Source organism: Kogia breviceps, chromosome 9 (assembly GCF_026419965.1).
Source record: "Kogia breviceps isolate mKogBre1 chromosome 9, mKogBre1 haplotype 1, whole genome shotgun sequence".
NCBI lineage: Eukaryota > Metazoa > Chordata > Mammalia > Artiodactyla > Physeteridae > Kogia > Kogia breviceps.
This window is the reverse complement of record NC_081318.1, coordinates 115,323,061-115,342,772: the sequence shown is the minus strand read 5'-3', so window position 1 is coordinate 115,342,772 and position 19,712 is coordinate 115,323,061. Positions and strand designations below refer to the sequence as shown.

General features: G+C 59.7%; 1 protein-coding gene and 2 long non-coding RNA genes across 5 annotated transcripts in view; 2 read left to right on the top strand and 1 right to left on the bottom strand.

The window, feature by feature from the left end:
* Nucleotides 1-9,688, top strand: part of LOC136794891 (uncharacterized) — a 25,152-nt gene extending 15,464 nt beyond the window's left edge. The window contains exon 3 of the long non-coding RNA XR_010842366.1: nt 9,563-9,688. This is a non-coding gene — a long non-coding RNA (uncharacterized lncRNA). The remainder of the gene's footprint in view (nt 1-9,562) is intronic.
* On the bottom strand, nt 4,617-19,712 carry MYO1G (myosin IG). Of its 3 annotated transcripts, XM_067043050.1 has the most exons (23): nt 19,625-19,712; nt 19,309-19,401; nt 17,674-17,882; nt 17,405-17,498; nt 16,457-16,622; nt 16,128-16,181; nt 15,342-15,437; nt 14,972-15,091; nt 14,195-14,419; nt 13,956-14,101; nt 13,385-13,499; nt 13,046-13,216; nt 12,767-12,837; nt 11,669-11,743; nt 11,348-11,480; nt 10,464-10,630; nt 9,929-10,136; nt 7,954-8,177; nt 7,236-7,380; nt 6,424-6,528; nt 6,096-6,209; nt 5,023-5,177; nt 4,617-4,947 (listed from the first exon to the last, which is right to left on the bottom strand). In XM_067043050.1, the coding sequence occupies exons 2-23, from the start codon at nt 19,398-19,400 to the stop codon at nt 4,791-4,793; spliced, it is 3,042 nt and encodes a 1,013-aa protein (XP_066899151.1). In that variant the 5' UTR covers nt 19,401; nt 19,625-19,712; the 3' UTR covers nt 4,617-4,790. The 3 variants fall into 3 exon arrangements, 2 of the variants coding, with proteins under 2 accessions (XP_066899151.1, XP_066899153.1); XM_067043052.1 differs by lacking the exons at nt 12,767-12,837; nt 19,625-19,712 and having other exon boundaries at nt 4,684-4,947; nt 11,669-11,694; nt 19,309-19,517; XR_010842365.1 differs by lacking the exons at nt 4,617-4,947; nt 5,023-5,177; nt 6,096-6,209; ... (5 more) ...; nt 12,767-12,837; nt 19,625-19,712 and having other exon boundaries at nt 11,409-11,480; nt 19,309-19,517.
* Nucleotides 9,832-15,710, top strand: LOC136794892 (uncharacterized). Its single transcript, XR_010842367.1, has 3 exons — nt 9,832-10,540; nt 12,186-12,319; nt 15,396-15,710. It is a non-coding gene; the product is annotated as an uncharacterized lncRNA (long non-coding RNA).

The window sequence follows — 19,712 nt, the reverse complement described above, 5'->3', positions numbered from 1 at the left end:
CCACTGCAGTGAGAAGCCTGCACACAACAACGAAGAGTAGCCCCTGGCCGCAACTAGAGAAAGCCCGCATGCAGCAACGAAGACCCAACGCAGCCAAAAATAAATAAAATTTTAAAATAAAACAAAAATAAAAATTAAAAAATCAGCAATCATATAAGGTACAATTGTTTTTTTTTAAAAAAAAGGGGAAAAAGGGACTTCCCTGGTTAAGACTCCACGCTTCCATTGCAGGTGGCACGAGTTCAATCCCTGGTCGGGGAACTAAGATCCCACATGCTGCACGGTACGTCCAAAAAAAAAAAAAAAAAGGGCAAAATACTTGAATAAACATTTCTCCAAAGAAGAGACATGAATGGCCAATGAGCACATGAAAAGTTGCCCAATATCATCAGTCATCAGGGAAATGCAAATCAAAACCTCAATGAGATACCACTTCACTCTCTTTATGATGGCTATTTAAAAAAAAAAGAAATAAACAAAAAAAACCCAGAAAATAACAAAAGGTTGGCAAGGATGAGGAGAAATTGGAACCCTTATACCCTGGTGTTGGGAATGTAAGCTGGTCCAGCCACTTTGGAACCATCTGGCGGTTCCTCAAGAAAGTTAAACTTAGAGTTACCATTTGACCCAGCAATTCCACTCCTAGGTATATACGAAGAGAATCAAAAACTTAAATCCCTGCAAAAACTTGTGCACAAATGTTCACAGCACCATTATTTGTAATAGTCCACCAAGGGCTTCCCTGGTGGCGCAGTGGTTGAGAGTCTGCCTGCTAATGCAGGGGACACGGGTTCGAGCCTTGGTCTGGGAAGATCCCACATGCCGCGGAGCAACTAGGCCCGTGAGCCACAACTACGGAGCCTGCGCGTCTGGAGCCTGTGCTCCGCAACAAGAGAGGCCGCGATAGTGAGAGGCCCGCGCACCGCGATGAAGAGCGGCCCCCGCTTGCCACAACTAGAGAAAGCCCTCGCACAGAAACGAAGACCCAACACAGCCAAACGTAAAATAAAATAAATAAATTAATTAAAGAAATGCATTTCCATTAAAAAAAATAGTCCACCAAATGTCCATCAACTGATTAATGGATAAGCAAAATGTGGTATATGCAAACAATAGAATATTATTTGTCCGTAAAAGAATGAAGTACTGACATGTGCTACAATATGGTTGAACTCTGAAGACATTATGTTAAGTGAAAGAAGCCAGACGAATGAGATCACACATTGTATGATTCCATTTATGCCAGGGGTCCCCAGGCTGCGGACCACCGGTGGTCCGCGGCCTGTTAGGAACCGGGCTGCACAGCAGGAGGTGAGCCGCAAGCTAGCGAGTGAAGCTTCATCCGACGCTCCCCATCACTCCCCATCGTTTGCATTACCACCTGAACCATTCCCCCCACCCCTGTCCATGGAAAAATTGTCTTCCATGAAACCGGTCTCTGGTGCCAAAAAGGTTGTGGACTGCTGCTTTATGTGAACTGTCGGAATAGGCAAATCCATAGACACAGAAAGTAGGTTAGTGGTTGCCAGAGGCTGGGGAGAAGGGAATGGGCGTGACTGCTAGTGGGTGCCAGCTTCTCTTTGGGGTGATGAAAAGTTCTAATATTAGATAATGGTGCTGGCTGGTTGCACAACCTTGTTAATATACTAAAAACTACCAAACTGCCCGTGTTAAAATGGTGAATTTTGGGGACTTCCCTGGTGGCACGGTGGTTAAGACTCCGCGCTCCCAATGCAGGAGGCCTGGGTTCAATCCTTGGTCGGGGAACTAGATCTCGTATGCCACAACTAAGGAGCCCACCTGCCACAACTAAGACACAGTGCTACCAACTAAATAGTGTTTAAAAAAAATGTTACTTTCTTCTTAAAAAAAAAGTGGTGAACTTTGTGTTGTGTGAATTATACCTCAATAAAAAGTGGCAGGGAGTGTACGCAAGGATAATTGAAAGAACTAAGTCTACGCATTTTTTGAGGGGAGACCAGTATAACTTTACATTTTAAAAAAAAGGTAAAAAGGCCACCTTTAGGGTTCTGTTTCCTCATCTGCTAAATGGAGACGGCCGTTCCTGCTCCTGTGGTTCTGGAGGGACCAGACATGCTGAGGGAGCCACCGACTGAGACACACATGGAATTTTCATGTCCCTGCATCTGGATAAGGCTCACCTGGCATGCTAGACATCTTCCCTGGGTCCTCATGTAGTCCTCGAAACAACTTTAGGAGAAGGTTCTAGCAGACTTGTTCTGTTGATAGGAAGCTGAGAGGAGGGCCCACGTCTGGGTTCCCCGATTCTAACAGGAAGAGCTGGACTTTTTGGTTTTGCTTTTTTTTTTTTTTTTAGAAATAGACCCCACATATACAGTCAATTGATTTTTTAATAATTAATTAATTAATTAATTAATTAGGTTTTGGCCGTGTTGGGTCTTTGTTGCTGCGCGCGGGCTTTTCTCTGGTTGTGGCAAACGGGGGCTACTCTCCGTTGCGGTGCACGGGCTTCTCATTGCAGTGGCTTCTCTTGTTGTGGAGCACGGGCTCTAGGCGCGTGGGCTTCAGTAGTTGTGGCACACGGGCTCAGTAACTGCGGCGCGCGGGCTCTAGAGCGCAGGCTCAGTAGTTGTGGTGCACAGGCTTAGTTGCTCCGTGGCACGTGGGATCTTCCCGGACCAGGGCTTGAACCCGTGTCCCCTGCATTGGCAGGCGGATTCTTAACCACTGGGCCACCAGGGAAGTCCAGAAGAGCTGGACTTGAACCCAGTCTGTGGAGCTTTGGGGTGGGTGCTCCAAACCCTCACCTCAGCTTCATTGTAGGGAACGGCCACAGTCTGACATGCCCAGAGCTGGCAGGTTTGTTTTGTGGGTACATGGCCCTTCTGGGGGGAGCGTGTACTTTTGGCATGGAAACTCTATGTGAACACTTCCCATCCTCAGTGGGGAACCTCAGCAGGTCAAAACACAAGACTGCAAAAGTGGCCCCTTCTATGGAAGGCGGCCCTCCTGAGAGAAAAACCCTTGACAAACCTTCTTTAGACCCAAGCCTGTTTGCTTTCGTTTTCTCACTGATGGGAGTTTTCTCTGCCAAGCTGCCACTCAGCAAACACCTCCTGTCGTTGGTCAGTGAGTGTCCACCAGGGCCAGCCCCTCACTGGAGCCAGCAGCTGCGGTGGTGAGCAGAGCAGCATCCATCAAGGCTGCCATGACTGGCGGTGAGGACTGATGCAAACAAACAATGACTGAAACCAATGAAATGTTTGCAGGTGACCTGCGTGCTTCAAGAGAGAAGTACTGTGTGTCTTACTAGCTCGGGACAAGGTGCTCCGCAGAAGGGGGCCATGAGGGTGGGGTGGGAGGGGAATTCAAGGAATAAAGAGCATGTACGAGAGGACCTGAGGAAGGAGGCTCAAGCAGGTGAAGAGGGGCAACAGGGACACTCCTCCCAGAGGTAGAAGCATGTGCAAAGGTCCTGAGGGTGGAAGGGGCTGGGGTCCTGTCCCCTGAAAGTGCTCTGAGCTTGTGTGTGTGGATGATTCTGGAAGGCCAGCAGGCCCATCTGATTAGGATGTTGCCGTCTTCCTAAGTGCAGTGAGAGGGGGTGTTAAGCCGGGTGGCTTTCTCCACGGACAACTGGTAGCCACAGGGAATTAGACGGCAGCAGGTTAGGATTTGAGAGAAGGCGCAAGTCCAGGGTGGGAAGTGTGCTGATCCCACAGTTACTCAGGGGTGGAGCCAGCTTGCCTCGGCAGGGGCCCCAAATAATGGATGGAGGTGAAGGGAGGCAGCAGGGTTACTGGTGTGAGCAGCAGGGACAGGAACACCAGGAGGAAGGGCTTGTCCCAAAGCCACTAGAGTCACCAGAGCCGGGGAGAGATGCCGGAGTAGGCCATTTGGGGGCTTTGGCGCCTCAAGGCTGGGCTTAGTCAAGCTGCTCTTCCAGGGCAGGAGCAGCCAGACACAGACCTGCATGGCGGGAGGTGACCCCCCTCGCCCCCCAGGAGAGGAGAGGTGACAGTGACAAGGGGAAGCCTCAGTAAGTTCTCAGCCCTTCCATGACACACCCAAAGGCCATGGCAAACAGACACCGACCTCTCTCCACACCAACAGGGCACAATCAAACAAGGATGTCCCCAAACTTAGGGTGCCCCAGGAAGAGGAAGAGAGCAGCTGTGGGGGCAGAGAAGCCACCTGCTGAGAGAGGAGAGGAGAGGGCCTGGGGCTGGAGGGGGCCGGGGCTGGAGAGAGGCTCTGCTAGCCTGAGCGGGGGCAGGTGGGCTCACTCTGGCCTTCCTTGGGTTGGCTTCCTGGAGAAACCTCAGGCACAGGGATGGGCTCCCAGAGTCTGGGGGGTCCTGGCTACCAGTGTCCCAGAGGTGGGGTTCCCAGGCTGTGGGACGCCCATACCCAACACCGACACGGACAGCAGCTTGGGACAGTGTGTGCCCCCAGTGTGTGCTCTGCCCAAGCCCCGTCCCAAGACGGCCCTGGGACGCCCAAGCTTCCCCAATGGCCCAATAGGAACAATGGAGTCCTACAGGAGGGGAGGAGAGAGAAAGAGACCAAGGCTCTGGGGACATTCGGAAACCCAACAGGGGCAGCCTTGGATGCAGGGGTCAGCAGAGGACACTGGGGTGACGTTTGCCAAGTCGGCGGTGGCTGGAAACTGTCCACCCCCGGACACAAGCCTACGCCCATCACAGACTCGGCGTCCTTTATTGCACAGCGAGACTGCGATCTTTCCCCGGTGTGGGCACGGGTGGAGAACCCCTCGGCCAGGCCCGGGTGCGGGCGGGTAGGCTGGCTCAGCAGCCAGGCCACAGGAGGGTGAAGGCACCGCGGCTGCAGCGGAAATCCGGCTCTGGCTGCTCCGGCTTGTCCTCCACGGAGACCAGGCGCCGAGCCCCGCGCTGGGTCAGCGGGATGCAGTCGGAGACACGGACCTCCAGGTCCCGGCCCTCCCTGAAGGAGGGAGGTCAGGGTCAGGACAGTCAGGGCTCTGCAGCACCGCAGCCGCCCCCGCGCCCCGAGACTCACCCCTGGCAGTGCGCGGCCAGCACGCCCACCAGCTCCCCGACGCGGTTGTCCAGCGGCGGCCGGGAGCGGTGCAGACACACCACCAGGTCGTCGTAGCCCCGCGCGTGCAGCACCACCAGCTGGTCCCGCCCGCTGGTCACGCTCAGCCCGGTCACCTGAAGGGGGCGGGGTCTCAGGAGCAGGGGCGCGGCAGGCCCTCCTCCGCAAACCTGCCCCTCCGCCCCGCAGCCCGGGAGCACAGGCCCGCCCGCGTGCATCTTCCCCTCCGCCGCACCCCGCCCGCTCCCGTCGGCCTCTCCCCCAGGCCCCACAGCCCTGCTGTCCCCTCTAGGTCCCCTTCCTCCCTCTCTGGCCTTGCCCATAAAGGGGAGGGTTGGGCAGGGCGCACCACACACGAGGGCTTTTTGCCCTAATGGAATGTTCTAGATCTGCAGTCTAACGTGGCACCACTGCTCACCTGTGGCTCTCCGGCACCTGAATGTGCTGGTGCCACTGAGGAGCTGAACTTTTACTTTTCTTTCCTTTTCATTGCATTTAAATAGCCACACGGGTCGTGGCCACCGTACCAGATGGTCCTCCACCCTGACAGTTACAGTTACAATCCCTGCCCTGGGCTGCCCCTTGGCCTGTGGGAATATGAGCTGCGATTCCAGGGAGCAAGTGGGTCAGAGAACTGGACAGAGGGGTGAAAGCGGGGGGACAGGGTCCCACGGGTGGCAGCCACACACTGCAGCCAGGTCCATGCGGTCCAGTGGCAGAGAGCCCCGGGCAGGCACTGGCACAGATGTGGGGCCATTTGGCATTTCGTTCTGCCAAAGAGTGGAGCAGGAGGGGGGCGAGGAGGCCGAGGATGGGGCTCTGGGCCCTACACCTGTGGGGCAACCGGAAGCCTCTGCAGGCTGTTCAGCAGGGGCGCGTGGGGCGGGGGAGGAGTTGCCGTCCTGAGCTGATGCTGAGTTCTAGAAAGCTCCGGCCATCCCAGGTAGGCATGAGGGGAGGGGCCCGGCAGTGCCCAGCAGGACACCGGGCCAGCTGGGGCCCCACAGATGCACCCACCCCTGCACAGGGCTCACCACGTCCAGGGGCACGGCCCGCATCACCCGGTACTGCCGGCCCGGCTCCAGCTTGTAGAGGTGCCGGTCTGTGAGCAGTAGCGCCCGGTCCCGGCTTTTGTTGAAGCGATTCACCTGTGGGACAGGTGCTCTCAGGGTCACTTGCCTGTCCCAGGGGGCTCCCCAGCAGGTGTGGCCGGTGGCCTCCACCCCCCCCCCCTCGAGGCCACTCTCTCACTGACTGGGCTGGAGCTGACTGCTTTTGAAGTTTCAGGATCAGCTGTGAAACCTCTAAGCTAGGCCTGGGCCGGGGCTGCCACAGGCCTGCAGCCCTGCACCCACTGCTCACCTTTCGGACATGGCTGGAGAAGAGCACGGCCCCGAAGCCGTCCTTTTCCCGAAGCGTCTTCAGTCGCTGAGCAAACAGGCCTGAGGCTGTGGGGTTGTCTGCGGCCTGAGGACAGACGGGGGCTGCTTGGGATGGGGTCTTGGGACCATGCTTGACTGACAGCAACGCTCAGGGAATCGGCACAGTTATCCTTGACCTCAGAGAACCTCGTCAGGCCGTGCACCAGCCTCCTGGTGGGTCCACCTGCCATGCTGACTTCCCTGAAGGCCCACCACACAGACCCCCTACAGCCCTGAGGTTCTAGGCACACATGTCTGTGCCCTCCACACCCACCCACCAGCCCAGCTCCCCACGCCAGGCCTGGGCAGACTGAGAGATAGAAGGGGCTGGGTGGGACCTTGCTTGTCCAGGCCAAGCCACCCACCTGGGCAAACCTCGTGCCCCTGAGGCTTCATCCCCTGCAGAATGGGGCCAGGGGGTGGCTCACAGCACCCGTGTGGGCCAAGGGGGGCTATGGCATAGAGTCAGGGGGCTGTGCCTAAGAAGGGGGGGATCTGTGGCAGAGAATGGGGGTGCTGACCTGAAAACACAGGAATGCAAGGGGGAGTAGGGCCGAGGGGGAGGTGCTGAGTAAAGCCCAGGCTAGCTGGTTCTGGGTGAAAACCCTTGAACTTCAGAGGCCAGGGGCAGGAACAGAGAGGTACAGCCCACAGGACAGCCAGGCCAGGGAGAGGGCAGCTGAGGCGGTCATGGGCAAGGTTTCAGCCTTGAGCCCCTCCTTGGCACCCAGACCCCGCAGCCCTGACACTTACGGAGGACAAGTAGTCCCGGGCCCAGGCCCGCCGGCAGCCCCAGTCCTGTCGCAGCTCCTGCAGGGCCGCCATGGCAGCCACCTTGGCCTTGATCTGAGCCATGTCTGAAGGGGGGATGTTCTTCACCAGCTGCCGGGCCCGCCACCTGGAGAGGGCCAGGTGGTCAGAGAGACCCCTGTGCAGGCCTCACCCTTCTCTACTCCTGATTCTGCCCCTTTTCCTGAGAACACACGTTAGTGCCTTTTCATGTCCCTTCCCCCACAGCATAAGGCCAAGCCCCTCAGCCAGGCACTAGCCACCCTCTGTGTCCCAGCCTCCCTGGTCTCAGTGGAAGGTGGCCTCTCCTGCTCTGAGCACGCTGGTTGCCCTTCACACCTCTCCTAAAGAACTCCTACTCAGCCTTCAAAGCCCTGCTCAGTTGCAGAGTTTCCCCCACTTCTAGCTCTGACCCACCACCCTCCCTGCAAGCCTCTAGCAAGGAGATGGAGGCCTGCATCCCCTCCAGATGTCCCGAATGGTGCTGGGTACATTAGGAATCTTCCACCAGCTGTGGGGGGTGGGCAGCCAGCTGACGTGCACAGCCCCCTGTTTTCCTGCTTATCCAATGGGACCACCTGTCTCCTGGCTAGCACCAAGGGGTTCAGATGGCCCGGTCCGGGTGTTCAGTGGGCTCTAGCTGAGTGGAAAAGAGTGAGGGGCGGTGGCAGAGGGCGAGTACCTGCAGAAGAGCGCCTGGCAGATGTCCTGGAAAGGCTGCAGCACAGCAGGGGGCGGCGGCCACACAAGGTCACGGCCGTAGAGCGGGGGCTGCCGTGCAGCCTGGAATCGCCGCTGCATCTCTACCAGGTGAGCGCGCACCTTGTGCCTCCGGAACCAGCGCATGATGGTGTAGATGGCCCTCAGTCGCCGGCAGTGCCGCCTGGCCAGCGTGCCCCGCCATGCCTGGGGGGGCCGGTGGGAGGTGGTGCTCCGTTAGGCCCTGCCAGGCCCTGCCTCCCTCGTGTTAGGAGACCCCAAAATGGAGGGGCACCCCGAGAATGTAACCATCAAAACCCAGACTGACGATCCTACAAGGCAAGCGGCCCAGCGAACCCACAGATTAAAAGAGACTTAAGCAACGTATAGACCCTGAGTTGAAAAGACTGAGGACACGACTGGGGACGTGTGGTTATTGACTGGACAGGACAGCAGCAAGTCAGTGTGAACTTTCTAAATCCTGTTTCTGTGATGGTATTAGGTCATGTTCTTAAAAAAAAAAACCCTGTGCGTTACAGGAGATAACAGAGGTAACAATGAAATGCAGTGCGTCGTCCTTAGCTGGATTCTGGGTTTTTAAAACATGTAATAGGGGACTTCCCTGATGGCGCAGGGGTGAAGAATCCGCCTGCCAATGCAGGGGACACAGGTTCGATCTCTGGGTGAAGAAGGTCCACATTCTGTGGAGCAACTAAGCCCGCGTGCCACACCTACTGAAGCCCGCGTGCGCAACAAGAGAAGCCCGCGCACCACAACGAAGAGTAGCCCCCGTTTGCTGCAACTAGAGAAAGCCCGTGTGAAGCAGCAAAGACCCGACGCAGCCAAAAAAAGACTGCTCTACCATACCATTAAAAAAAAAAAAAGATGTAATGGGTCATAGTGGAACCCTTTCAGAAATTTAAATATGGCCTACATATTAGACATTCAGATGTGTAGAATATATTTTATCAGTGTTAGGTTTCTTTTTTTTTTTTTTGGCCATGCCCTGCAGCATGCGGGATCCTAGTTGCCCCATCAGAGATGGAACCCGTGCCCCCTGCAGTGGAAGCGCAGAGCCCTAACCGCTACACCGCCAGGGAAGTCCCAGTGTTAGGCTTCTTGAATGTGCTAATGTCAGTGTGGTTATCAAGGTGGATGACCTCGTTCTTAGGATATGCCTGCTGAAGGATTTAGGGGTGTCATTACTTTATATGGTTTGGGAAAAAATACAAATATATGCATGTGAGTATCTGTGCGTCTGGAGAAAGAGAGATAGAGACAGAGACAGGGTGCGGGGGGGGGGAGGGGAGAACATAATCGGAGCAATCCAGGTGAATAGTAATCATTGTACGAACCTTTCCACTTTTCTGTAGGTTTGAAATGTTAAAAATAAAAATTTATGGGGAGAGGTGGGAGAATCCTTATCCTTTGGGAAGACATACTGAAATGATCATAAATGAAGTGATTTGTTTCAGAATAACTGGGATAGAGGTGCGATGTCTACCTAAAACCACGCTGGTCACGTGACGTGGTTGACACGGGGCAGTAGGCGTGTGGGAATATAGCACACCATTCTGCATGCTTTTCTCCAGGTCTGAAATGTTTCAGAATAAGTGGAAGAAAAGAAGGAAAAAAAGAAAGGAAGGAAGGAAGCCAGATTCCTGAATGTCTTGTCTTGAGCACCTGGGCCTGAGGCTGGTGGCCACAGAACAGAGGTGACCCGAACAACATCCACACTTTTTGCTTAAGTCAGTTTCTGTGTCGGTTTGTCACCTGCGAGCGGGAGCTCCCCCCCCACCCCGGTACTTGGAAGTGTGCCTGTGCTCCCCTCAGTGCACGCACGTCCCCCCAACTCCGGGTGGTACACATCCATGTCTCCCCTTCCCCAGGGAACGCACACAGCTCTCTCCTTCCCATCCTCCCACACCCTCCCTGGTGGCCGTGCAGCCCCGCCGCACCTTCTGTAGCAGCAGCACGATGATGGGGATGAGACACGCGCGGCTCTGCTCCAGCGTGACCAGCGTCCGGGGCGAGCGGATGAAGAGCTTGCTGTGGCCGAAGGCCACGTCCCCCTGCAGCCCGTGCTGCTCCAGGAGGGCGCTCACGGCCGCCCTATCGGAGCCCAGCAGGTGGTTTGGCCACGTGTACTCACAGGTCATCTTGTACCTGTCACAGAAGGACCGGGCAGTGGGCGCCACACCCTGGGGAGGAGTGCGGAGCCCCCACCCCCGCCTTGACTCGCCCCGCCCCCGCCCCCATGCCCCGCCCCCGCACACTCCAGCGCCACGCCCACACCCTCCCTGCCGATCCCATGCAGCCCATCTCCGCCCCACTCCGTGTGTCACAGGAGGGACCTCGGTGACTGTCAGTGCCCTGAGGTCAGCAGCGTGCAGGCTCCCGCCTTGAGGTCTGAAAAGCACCCGCTGCTTTGGGCACCCTCGGCCCCGCTGCTGGAACCCCTCAAGGACACGCCCCTGGGGGAGGGGGCCGTACCTGAGCAGGAATCGAGAATAGGGCTGGCGGGAAGCGAAGCCGGCCCTGCGGACCCTCACGTTCTCCAGCAGCCCCAGGTATGCGACCTGATGGCGACAGTGGCCCTCGTCCAGCTTCGAGGCCACCTTGTCCTCATTGGGCTTGATGCAGCGGACGTAGAAGGGCTCCTGTGGGGACAAAGGACATTCGGAGAGGCCAGTGTCACGGCCCTACAGTCACCCGGCAGGGGCAGCAAGCGAGCTGTCTCCATCCTGCCGTCTCCATCCTCCCACGCGGCCGTCCATCCGCGTCCGCGTGGGGGAGAGGCTCTCGGGGGAAGGGGAGGCTGAGGGCCAAGGGCAGGCCGAAGGCTGAGGCCAGGAGGAGACCGGGGATGAGGGGGGTGGCGGACAGCTTGGGACCTGGGAGCCCAGTGCTGGGTGCGGGCAGGAGGCTGGCCCACAGCCAGGTTCGGACCGGGCAGCAAAGCCCCCGAGCCCTTCCTTTCGCTTCGCAGAGGCCTTGCTGAGTCTCTGGACATTCTGCTGTCCTTCCACTGCCCCCTCTGACTTTGGGCCCCAAGCTCTGCGAGGAGCTCGTGCCACTCTCCTGTCCCTGTGGCCCCAGCTTCCAGAAGCTAACCCCATATCTGGGCAGGACCAGGGCAGGGCCAACCCAAGCTCTGAGCAGGGTCTCCCCCGGCCCATCCCCAAGAGGCAACGAGGCCAGGGGAAGGCTGCTGGGACCCCGCATTGACTCAGGCCTCGGGCCTGGTCCAGGGCATCTTAACCTGTGCAGCGGCTGGCCCCTCCCTGCTGGAGGGGGTGTGGCTCGCAGCAGAGAGGAAACAGAAGGATCGGGAAGGATCCAGGCCTGGGGGTGGGGGTGGGGGGGGGGGAACGTACCTTGGAGGCCAGGTTTTCCACCAGGGCCACCATGGAGTTCTTGAAGAGCGTGCCGGCCGTCAGGGGGCGCTTGGTCACCTCCGTGATGTCCTGCTGCCCGTCTGGCCACATAGCCCTCAGGGTGGGGTCCGTGCTGTGGACACAGGCCGCATGGCCAGCCGCCCTCCGGGACAGCCCACACCCCAGCCTGGCCATTTGTAAGCTTCATGGCCTCAGCTTTGACCCTCAGGCTGTCTGTGAGGGTCCGACGGGAGTGTCTGAAGGCCCTTCCAGCCAGAGACCCTGGGCCCTTACCCTCTGGTGCCCGCAGAGCCTGCTCACCTGTGGTACAGCAGCCGCTTGAAGTCCTGGAAGAGGGAGTCTCTGTTCTTGTCAATGAAGCCCTCCGCCGAGTAGCTGGTCAGAGGGGACAGGGTCACTGAGGAGATGGGGCCCTCGGACGGCCCCCAGCATGCCCCTCCCCCTCCTCCCACCTGGTCAGCCTCTCTTCCTTCCCCTCTCCTTTCTGTCTTCCCTCTCATCACATAAGCCCTCCTCCCTCAGAAGTTTCTCTCCTGAAAGATGCCAAATGTCGCATCACTGAGTCCTGGCTCTAGCACATAACATGCGGTGTGACCTGACCTAGGACAAGTTACTTAACCTCTCTGTGCCTCAACAGGGACCACAAGCTCAGAACAGTGCCTACTGAGTTTCCAGAACTATCGGCAATTACAGTTACAACCAGGAACTCCTGAGTCATTGGTCTATTTTGTTCCAGTGGCACTGAGAACCGCAGATTCATCGTCTCGTCCTTTGACTGTTAGAAAGCTCAGTGCTAAAATCTTGGCTTCACTTGCAGCTCCTAGAAAGGCTCAAGGCCATGGGATCTGACTTCCGGTAGCTTTGTCTTTTGGACTCTTACTTCTTCTTGCGAAGGACACGTTGGACACTTGTGCCTCTCTCTGTGTCACCTCAGATCCACTTCCGGGTGAGGTGAGTGACAGGGAAATTAATAATAATCATGGCCACTCCTGGAAGACACCTGGGGCCTCGGTACTCAGTGTGTGGCCCGAGGACCTGCAGTGTCCATCTGGCCTGGGAGCTTGTTAGAAACACAACCTCTCGCCCCTCTGCTCCTCCTCGCTGGCCTGCACCGTGATGTGCAGGCTTTGCTCAAGGCGTGACAAGAGCTGGCCCTGGGCTAGGAGCAGATGCCCACCCTGGCTGCACCTCGGAACCTCCAACCCCTCTCCCAGAAATGGGCATTTTTTTAAAAGCTTCCCAGAAGATTCTATGATGCAGCCAGGGCTGAGAATCGCTATCTTAAAAGCCCCATTGTATGCTTTTTACTTGTGAAATCTGGTGAAGGGCATATTTTCAGTGCCTCAAAAAGGGGAGGGGGCAGAGGGGGGGACCAGACGCTCAGTGGGGGGCCCTTACATGACATCCCCTGCATAGTGCTTGATCCGGAAGTCTCGGCCAAACTCCATGGTCTTGTCTGTGGGGCAGAGCTATGGGGTGGGGGGGCAGGCCAGATCAAGGCACAGAAGGTGTGGGGGGATCTGGGGAAGGGGGGGACAGTCCTGCAGAGAAGGCTGAGCCACCACCAAGGACACCCCCCCCCCAAGACAGGCAGCGTGGCACCTGTGGTGCCCTTTCCAGTGCTGGGACCAGCTGGGGGTGCACAGGGCGGGGGCGACCGCAGGGGCGGAGGGGCACCTGGCGGCTGGTGTAGTGTGGGTGGTGGCGGTGGTGCGTGTCCAGGGTCTGCAGGAAGATCCGGTCGGTGATGGGGCCCGCGCTGCTGCAGGCCTCATCCAGCACAGCCAGGATGCCCCGGTGGGGCCGCTCCACCAGGTCCACGATGGTGGCGTTGTTGAAGTACTCCACCTGCAGGAGGGCAAGCAGGGCAGGCCCCGAGCCCTGTCGGCCGGCCTCTCGCCCGAGTTCCTGCCCGGCGCCCGCCCCCCGCAGCCCTCCTCTGCACACACCCGCCCGCCCAGCGCCATGCCTCTCCCTCCAGGGCCTGTGGTGTGCGGGACGGGCCCCGGCACTCACGCTCTGCCAGGCGATGCCCTCCCGCTCGTACTCCTCCTGCTCCTGCTTCAGGATGAGCTGGATGAAGAGCTGCTGCAGCTTCTCGTTGCAGTAATTGATGCAGAACTGCTCGAAGCTGGGGGCGGAGGGGCCGTTGAGAGTCATGCCTCGACCGCCCGCCTCAGGGCTTGTGCTCCATGGGGAGCGAGCCCAACAAACGGCAGGCTTCCCCGCAAATAGATCCCCTGAAGTTTGCCTGAGGGCGCTGGTGCCAGGAGCCCCAAGTGGCCTCTCTGTCGGGGAGCATCTCCCGCTCCGGGCCACTCTTTTACCCGCCTGCCCCCAAGTCCAGCACGCATGCCCTGGAGTGGATCTGGGAGTCCCAGCGAGCGGAAGTGAGCCAAGATCTTGCCTTCCCAGGCACCAGTGGACGGTGGCACAGCTGAGGCTGGCTTGAAGGCACGAGCCTGGGGCCAGGGACCAACCGGCACCGACGCCGGACCCCCTGCTCCCCAGCCCAGCCGAGCTCCCCAGGACTGAGGCGGCCTTAGAGGGCGGGCGGGGTCAGGGTGTGGTGGCAGGCGCTACCCACCTGTTGACAGGGAACACCTCGAAGCCGTAGATGTCCAGCACGCCGATGACTGTGTCCTTGCCATCGCGCCGGGGGTCCCGGTCCCGGGGTTCCATGACACGGTTGATCCTGTCCACCACCCACTCAAACAGCCGCTGGTACACTGCCTGGGAAGAGGCCAGGAGCCAGCTGCCTCTGACTGCCTCTGGCCTCGTCTCCTCCGGGAAGGCCTCCAGGTTGCCCCCCCACCTCCAGAGCACCTTGGCACAGGCGTCCCGGGCATAGCTGGCCTCGGCCGCAGTGTGGCCCTTCTCGATGAGTTCCCTGCCTCCCGAGGCCACGGTGCGAGCCAGCAGGCAGCGCAGCGCCATCCCCCGGGGTGTGGCCGTCAGCTCAGCCACGTGGTCCACCAGCACCTCATCAGTCACCGCCAGGCGCCTCTGCTCCAGACTGCCTTCCTCCAGCTCCACAAACTTGATGTTTCCCTGGTGACGCGGGAAGCATGAAGAGTCAGGCAGTAGAGCTTGGCATCTACCACATACACAGCCAGAGGGAGAGAGGGAGGTGCTTCCTGGAGCACGCCAGAGCCTTCCCCAAGGCTTCCCACCCAAACGTCATGTGAATGGTCCCACTGCATCCTTCTGCAGCTGGCTATGTGCTACCCACTCCTCATGCTTCCTCAGAGAGAACTAAGGCTCAGAGGCACTGAGTAACCTGCCCAAGGCCACACAGCTCTTAGGTGACAGAAGCAAAAGGCCGGTCTGCATGTGCTCAGCTTTACTGAGCCCAGACTGCCCTTGCCTGTTAAGTCTGGGCTGATCTACCGGAAAAGGAGCAGGCCCATTCTGGGCACGCAGGGCCCACGGCTCAGGGCCCAGTCTGTGGGAACCCATAGCCAAAGCAACTCAGTTTTAGCAGAGGGAGAAGTGGGCCAGTTACATGGCTGGGTTGTCAGAGGCCAGTCTCCTCCTCCAGGGGAGGCGCCCGGCCAGGGCACCACATGGGGAAATGGCCGCAGAGCCCACAGCCAGGCTCACCAGGTGCAGAATGGCGGCCAGGATCCGGTGCACGGAGGCCACCTCCTCAGGACTGAAGCCGATCACCCGCATGGCCTCCGTCACCGCCTGGTGGTGGCTCTTCTCGTCGCTGTCCAAGACCTGGGGGAGAAAGGGCTCAGCACCCCAGTGCCACGCTGAGCCGCGATTCCTCTGTCCCAGTGCGCACCCACTGCAGCCCCATCCCGGCGCTGAGCCCCGATTCCTCCAACTGACAGCCTGCCGAGTCAGGGCCCCACCAGTCCCTCTGAGCCGTGCACAGCGCCCTGGGCCCTGCTGAGGTCACTGGCCACCAGCACCAGGGCCCTGGGACTAAGCGTGATTAGAGCCTGGGCTCCCTGCCCCCACTCACACTGAGCCCCGCCCCCTGGCGGGTGAAAGTATATAGCGCAGGGTTTCTCTGCAGGTGCAGTTCTTGCAGCTCCTTGTCCTCACAGCCCCGCAGCACCTGGAGGACCCGACACCCCTCCGTTAGGTCCCCGAGCTCCAAAGACCCCACCCACGTACACAGGACAAACAGACGCTTCCTTCAACCACCGCTGACCCAACAAATTCATGGCATGGATCCGCACAGGGATGGTGTGCACGCCGCCTGAGCCCAGGGAGAAGCTACTTCTAGGTCAGATACGGTATAGACACCACACGTATCCAGAGGAAGACCACTTCAGTGGTCAGACATGGTGTAGATATCACCTGAGTCCACAGAGACCCACTTCAGTGATCAGACACGATGTAGACACTGCCAATGTCCAGGCAGACGCACTTCGGTGAGTCAGAAAGAATGTAGATACCACCCAAGTCCAAGGAGATCCCGCCTCAGTGGGCCAAACCTGGTGTAACCACCTGAGTCCAGGGAGACACCACCTCAGCGGGTCTATCCCAGTGTAGACACTATCAGTGTCCAGAATCCACCTCAGTGTCAGACGTGGTGCGGACACTGCCCTGCCCGCGTCCAGGGGGAACCCCACGTCACATTCAGATGAGGTGCAGGTGCACACACAGCCATGTCCAGGGAGCTCCCACCGCAGTAGGGGCGGGGCCGGGGCGATGGCATGGAGGGAGAGGGAGGGAAAGGCACTGTGGGTGGGGCAATCAGAAGGCTTTCCCTGCAGGTCTCCCCCTGTCTGCTTTGGCTCACCTGGTAGAAGGCATGGAAGTTCCTCTCGCCCACATGCTGCTTGAGGACCCGAGACTGAGGAGAGAGAAGCAGCTGGACCGAGGCCTGGATGCTGGCGCCACCCCAGGGGACCTGTCCCAGAGCCCCTGGGGCAGCGCAGGTGGGGGTGGTGGCTGACCTGGCTACAGGGGGAGCCCCGCCGGGTGAAGCCGGGATATCCGAGAAGGTAGGTTCCTGCCCCCAGGGTGCCCGGCCTGGGGGGCTCGGCGTGGTGGGGCAGCTCTGCCTGGTCCCCCCGAGGGAGGCCTTTGTGCGGCCCACCTGCCCAGGGTCTCGGTAGTAAGGCCCACCTTCTCCAGAAGGTAGCTGTGGATGTGTCCCCCCACGGGGTCTCCTTTGAAGTCAAAGTTGATGTCCATGTACTTGCCGAAGCGGCTGGAGTTGTGGTTGCGGTTGGTGCGAGCGTTGCCGAAGGCCTCCAGCACGCAGGTGGACTTGAGCAGCACGTCCTTGACTCTGCATGGGGCAGAGGGGCCGAGGGGCTATAACGCAAAGACCTCACCCTGGGGACTGTGCCCGGGTCCCGCATCCCCATCTGAGGCTTCCCCATCCCAGGAGAGGGAGCCTGAGGGCCTGGCCTCCCCCTGCGCTGCCCCTTGCAGGCCTTTGACTCTGAGATGCTGGGAAAGGCACCTGCAGAGGGCTCGTGCGGGTTGTCCTGTAAAGGCTTGAGCCTTGAAAGGCTTTGGCCCTGCTTTCCCAGACCAAAGCTGCAGCCCAGTACGGAGCTGGGTCTGGACGCTCGGTTCTGCCAACCATGTGCGCCTGGGAACTTCCATCGCTGTTCCCACCCCACTCCTGCCCCGAACCCCACCTTACCCCACCTCAACAGGAAGAGCCGGGGCTCCCACATAGGAAGCTGCTCCTACAAATCCCCGCTGGTGAGCAGCTGGCAGGCAGGTGGGCCCTGGGTTCTGGGTTCCCGACCCAAACCCTGACACCCGGCCTGGCATCCTGGGCCTTCCTGATGGCCCAGCCAACTTCTCCGCTTTCATCAGGTCCCAGTGAGGGCCCAGCACCCGTCTGTCGGCCCTCTGCACCTCACTCCCTTCCTGTCCCTAGAGGAAGGGCAGGCACCCGCGTGCTGGGCCTCGCCTCTCCTTGGGTCGAGAGGTCCGGCCTGCGGCTCACCTGGAGGCTTGCTGACAGCCACTGAACTTGGCCTGAGCCAAGGCTCCGTTGTGTCTCTTGCCCCCAATCAGGCATGAGGCCCCTCCCCGCCCCCTCCGCGCCCTCACCTCTCCACCTCGGCCCTCCGGCTCGGGTTGGTGACGGCCGCGATGTACTGCATTATGTGCTTGCTGGCTTCTGTCTTCCCTGCCCCACTTTCCCCTGCCGGAAGGAAGGACAGTCAGACAGAGTTTCTGGCTGCTCCCCCTTAACCGGCTCCTGGTACCCACCCCCACTCCCAGGTGCTCCAGTCACCTCCTCATCATTGACCAATGAAAACACTGGGGCCCAGGGGGCCTGTGAGCCAGAGCCTGGGCCCTGGCTGCGGGGCAGGTACCTGAGATAACGATGCAGGTATCCCTGGACCGGCGCTTCATCGCCCTGTAGGCAGCGTTGGCCACAGCGTACAGGTGGGGCGGCCGCTCATAGAGCTCGCGGCCCTGGTACCTGGCGATGGCCTCGGGCCCGTACAGGGGCAGCTCCTGGTAGGGGTTCACGGACACCAGCACCTCACCGATGTACGTGTAGATGCGGCCCTTCTCGAACCTGGCAGGGGCAGGGCCGGTCCTCAGTGCTCAGGGCCCCGGGGACACACACCTAGGTCCGGGGGCATGGGGCCCTGGCCCACCCGCAGGGCTGAGAGTAGACGAGGGAGTTGGGGGGAGAGGGGCTGCCGGCTGACTTGAGGCTTCCTGGTGCCGTTTGCCGGAGTCGCACCCCACAGAAGGTAGGGGTGGGATCCAAGCTGCTCTCCATGGGGATCCTGATGCCACGGGAATCATGACTACCCACTTTATTAAGGAACTGACTTGCCTGAGGCCTTGCTGGGCAAGGCGGAGCTGGCAGCGTGGAAGCTGGGTTGAGGACCCGGAGGAGATGGGGGTGGGAGGCGGGGGGGTTGGGGGGAGGGGCCTCCAGCTGTTTCCGTCTCAAGACCTGGGCGGGGACCCAGAAGCAGAAGCAACCCAGCCCAGCCCCACCCAGACAGCAGGGACTGGGAGGGGTGCCGCCACCCTCCCCCCCACCCCCACCCTGGGCACTTCCTTAGGCTTTTTGACCCTTCTCTTCAGGAGCCTAGTCACCCAGAAGGGTGCCTGTGTCCATCTTCTGCCCTGAGAGCACTACTGGCCCGTCTGCTGCCCTGACGGACCCTCCCTGCCCCTGACAGCCCATCCCGGGTTCCTCTTCCTCAACTGCCTCGGACGCGGGAGTTCCCTGGCTTGGCTCCCTGCACACCCGGGACCTGCTGGAGACAGACTCTCCCATCTGCAAGCTGTGTGGCCCCAGGCTCAGGGTTCCATCGTTAACACGGAGACGCTAATACCTGTCTCAGAAGCTAGTTTATAGGAAAGAAGTGAAATCATGCTTAGCTCTCTGCCCCATACAAAAGAGAAGCTCGTTTCCTGTCTGACTCTCCATCCCACAGCCCTGGCCTTGGCTCAGGGCCCGCCCGTGCCAGGGCCAGTGGGACCTGTCCCCAAGCTCTGCACAGTCACCTTCTGCTCCCCCTGGCTGTCCAGGGGTGAAACCATCCCATGTCACCACCAACTCCTCCTCCCTGCCCTCTGCCCTCTGGCAAATAGGGCCCCGTGTCACTTCTACCAGCCACTCCCTTAAGCACCCCTCATGCCCCCCTGAGAGTGTCATCTCAGCTTGTCCACCTGCACCCCCCAGGGTGGACCACTTCCCTTGGAGCCCCCAGGGCCCAGCACAGCCCCACAAGGGGGATGGAGCCTCCACCCGGTCCAGGGGGCCTGGCACCTGCCAGGAGGAGGGGTCAAGAGGCAGCTGGGCTGTGTGGGAGGCCCGGGTCTGGGAAGCCTGCTCTAGCACTGGCTGGTTGCCCTGGCCTTGAGGCGACAGTCCTTCCTGTCCCAATGTCCCCCTGCGGTCACCCAGACAGGGGGCCGGGGCTTACGGAGACCAGCGGGGGTGGGGATGGGGAGAAGGGGAGCCCCTGCCTTAGGTCTACCTGAGCTTCAGGTTCTCCATGAAGTCTTCCATGGTCACTTGGTCCAAAAGCACAAAGTCGGGCTTGCCGCACTCAGGGCCTTCGTCCTCCATCCTGCCAGCGGAAAGCACCCAGGCCAGGTTGCCCCGACCTTCCTGTGCAGAGCAGCTCAGGGGACGGGTGCTCTCGCACAGGCCCGGCCCTCCCTCCCGCAGCAGTGTGGTGAAGTAGGAAGTGGGTTCTTGTGGCCCCAGGGAGGGGCTGCCCTCCCTGCTTGCCGTCCCCTCCCAAGGGGCTCTGACCCCTGCTTCCTGGTTCCCCTCAGGGCGTGCCTCACCTTCGGATGTGGTCAAGGAAACGCTGACCCTCGCCCCAAGCAGCCGAGTCTCTGCAATCCCCAGCCCCGCTGCATCCGAGTCACGGGT

Coding starts and splice junctions, on each gene's coding strand:
- MYO1G (XM_067043050.1), bottom strand. CDS start 19,400: ATGGAGGACGAAGGCCCTGAGTGCGGCAAGCCCGACTTTGTGCTTTTG. Junction 17,883..19,308: donor ATGGAGAACCTGAAGCTCAG/GTAGACCTAAGG, acceptor TGCCCCTGCCAG/GTTCGAGAAGGGCCGCATCT. Junction 13,217..13,384: donor AGGGCATCGCCTGGCAGAGC/GTGAGTGCCGGG, acceptor GCCCTCCTGCAG/GTGGAGTACTTCAACAACGC.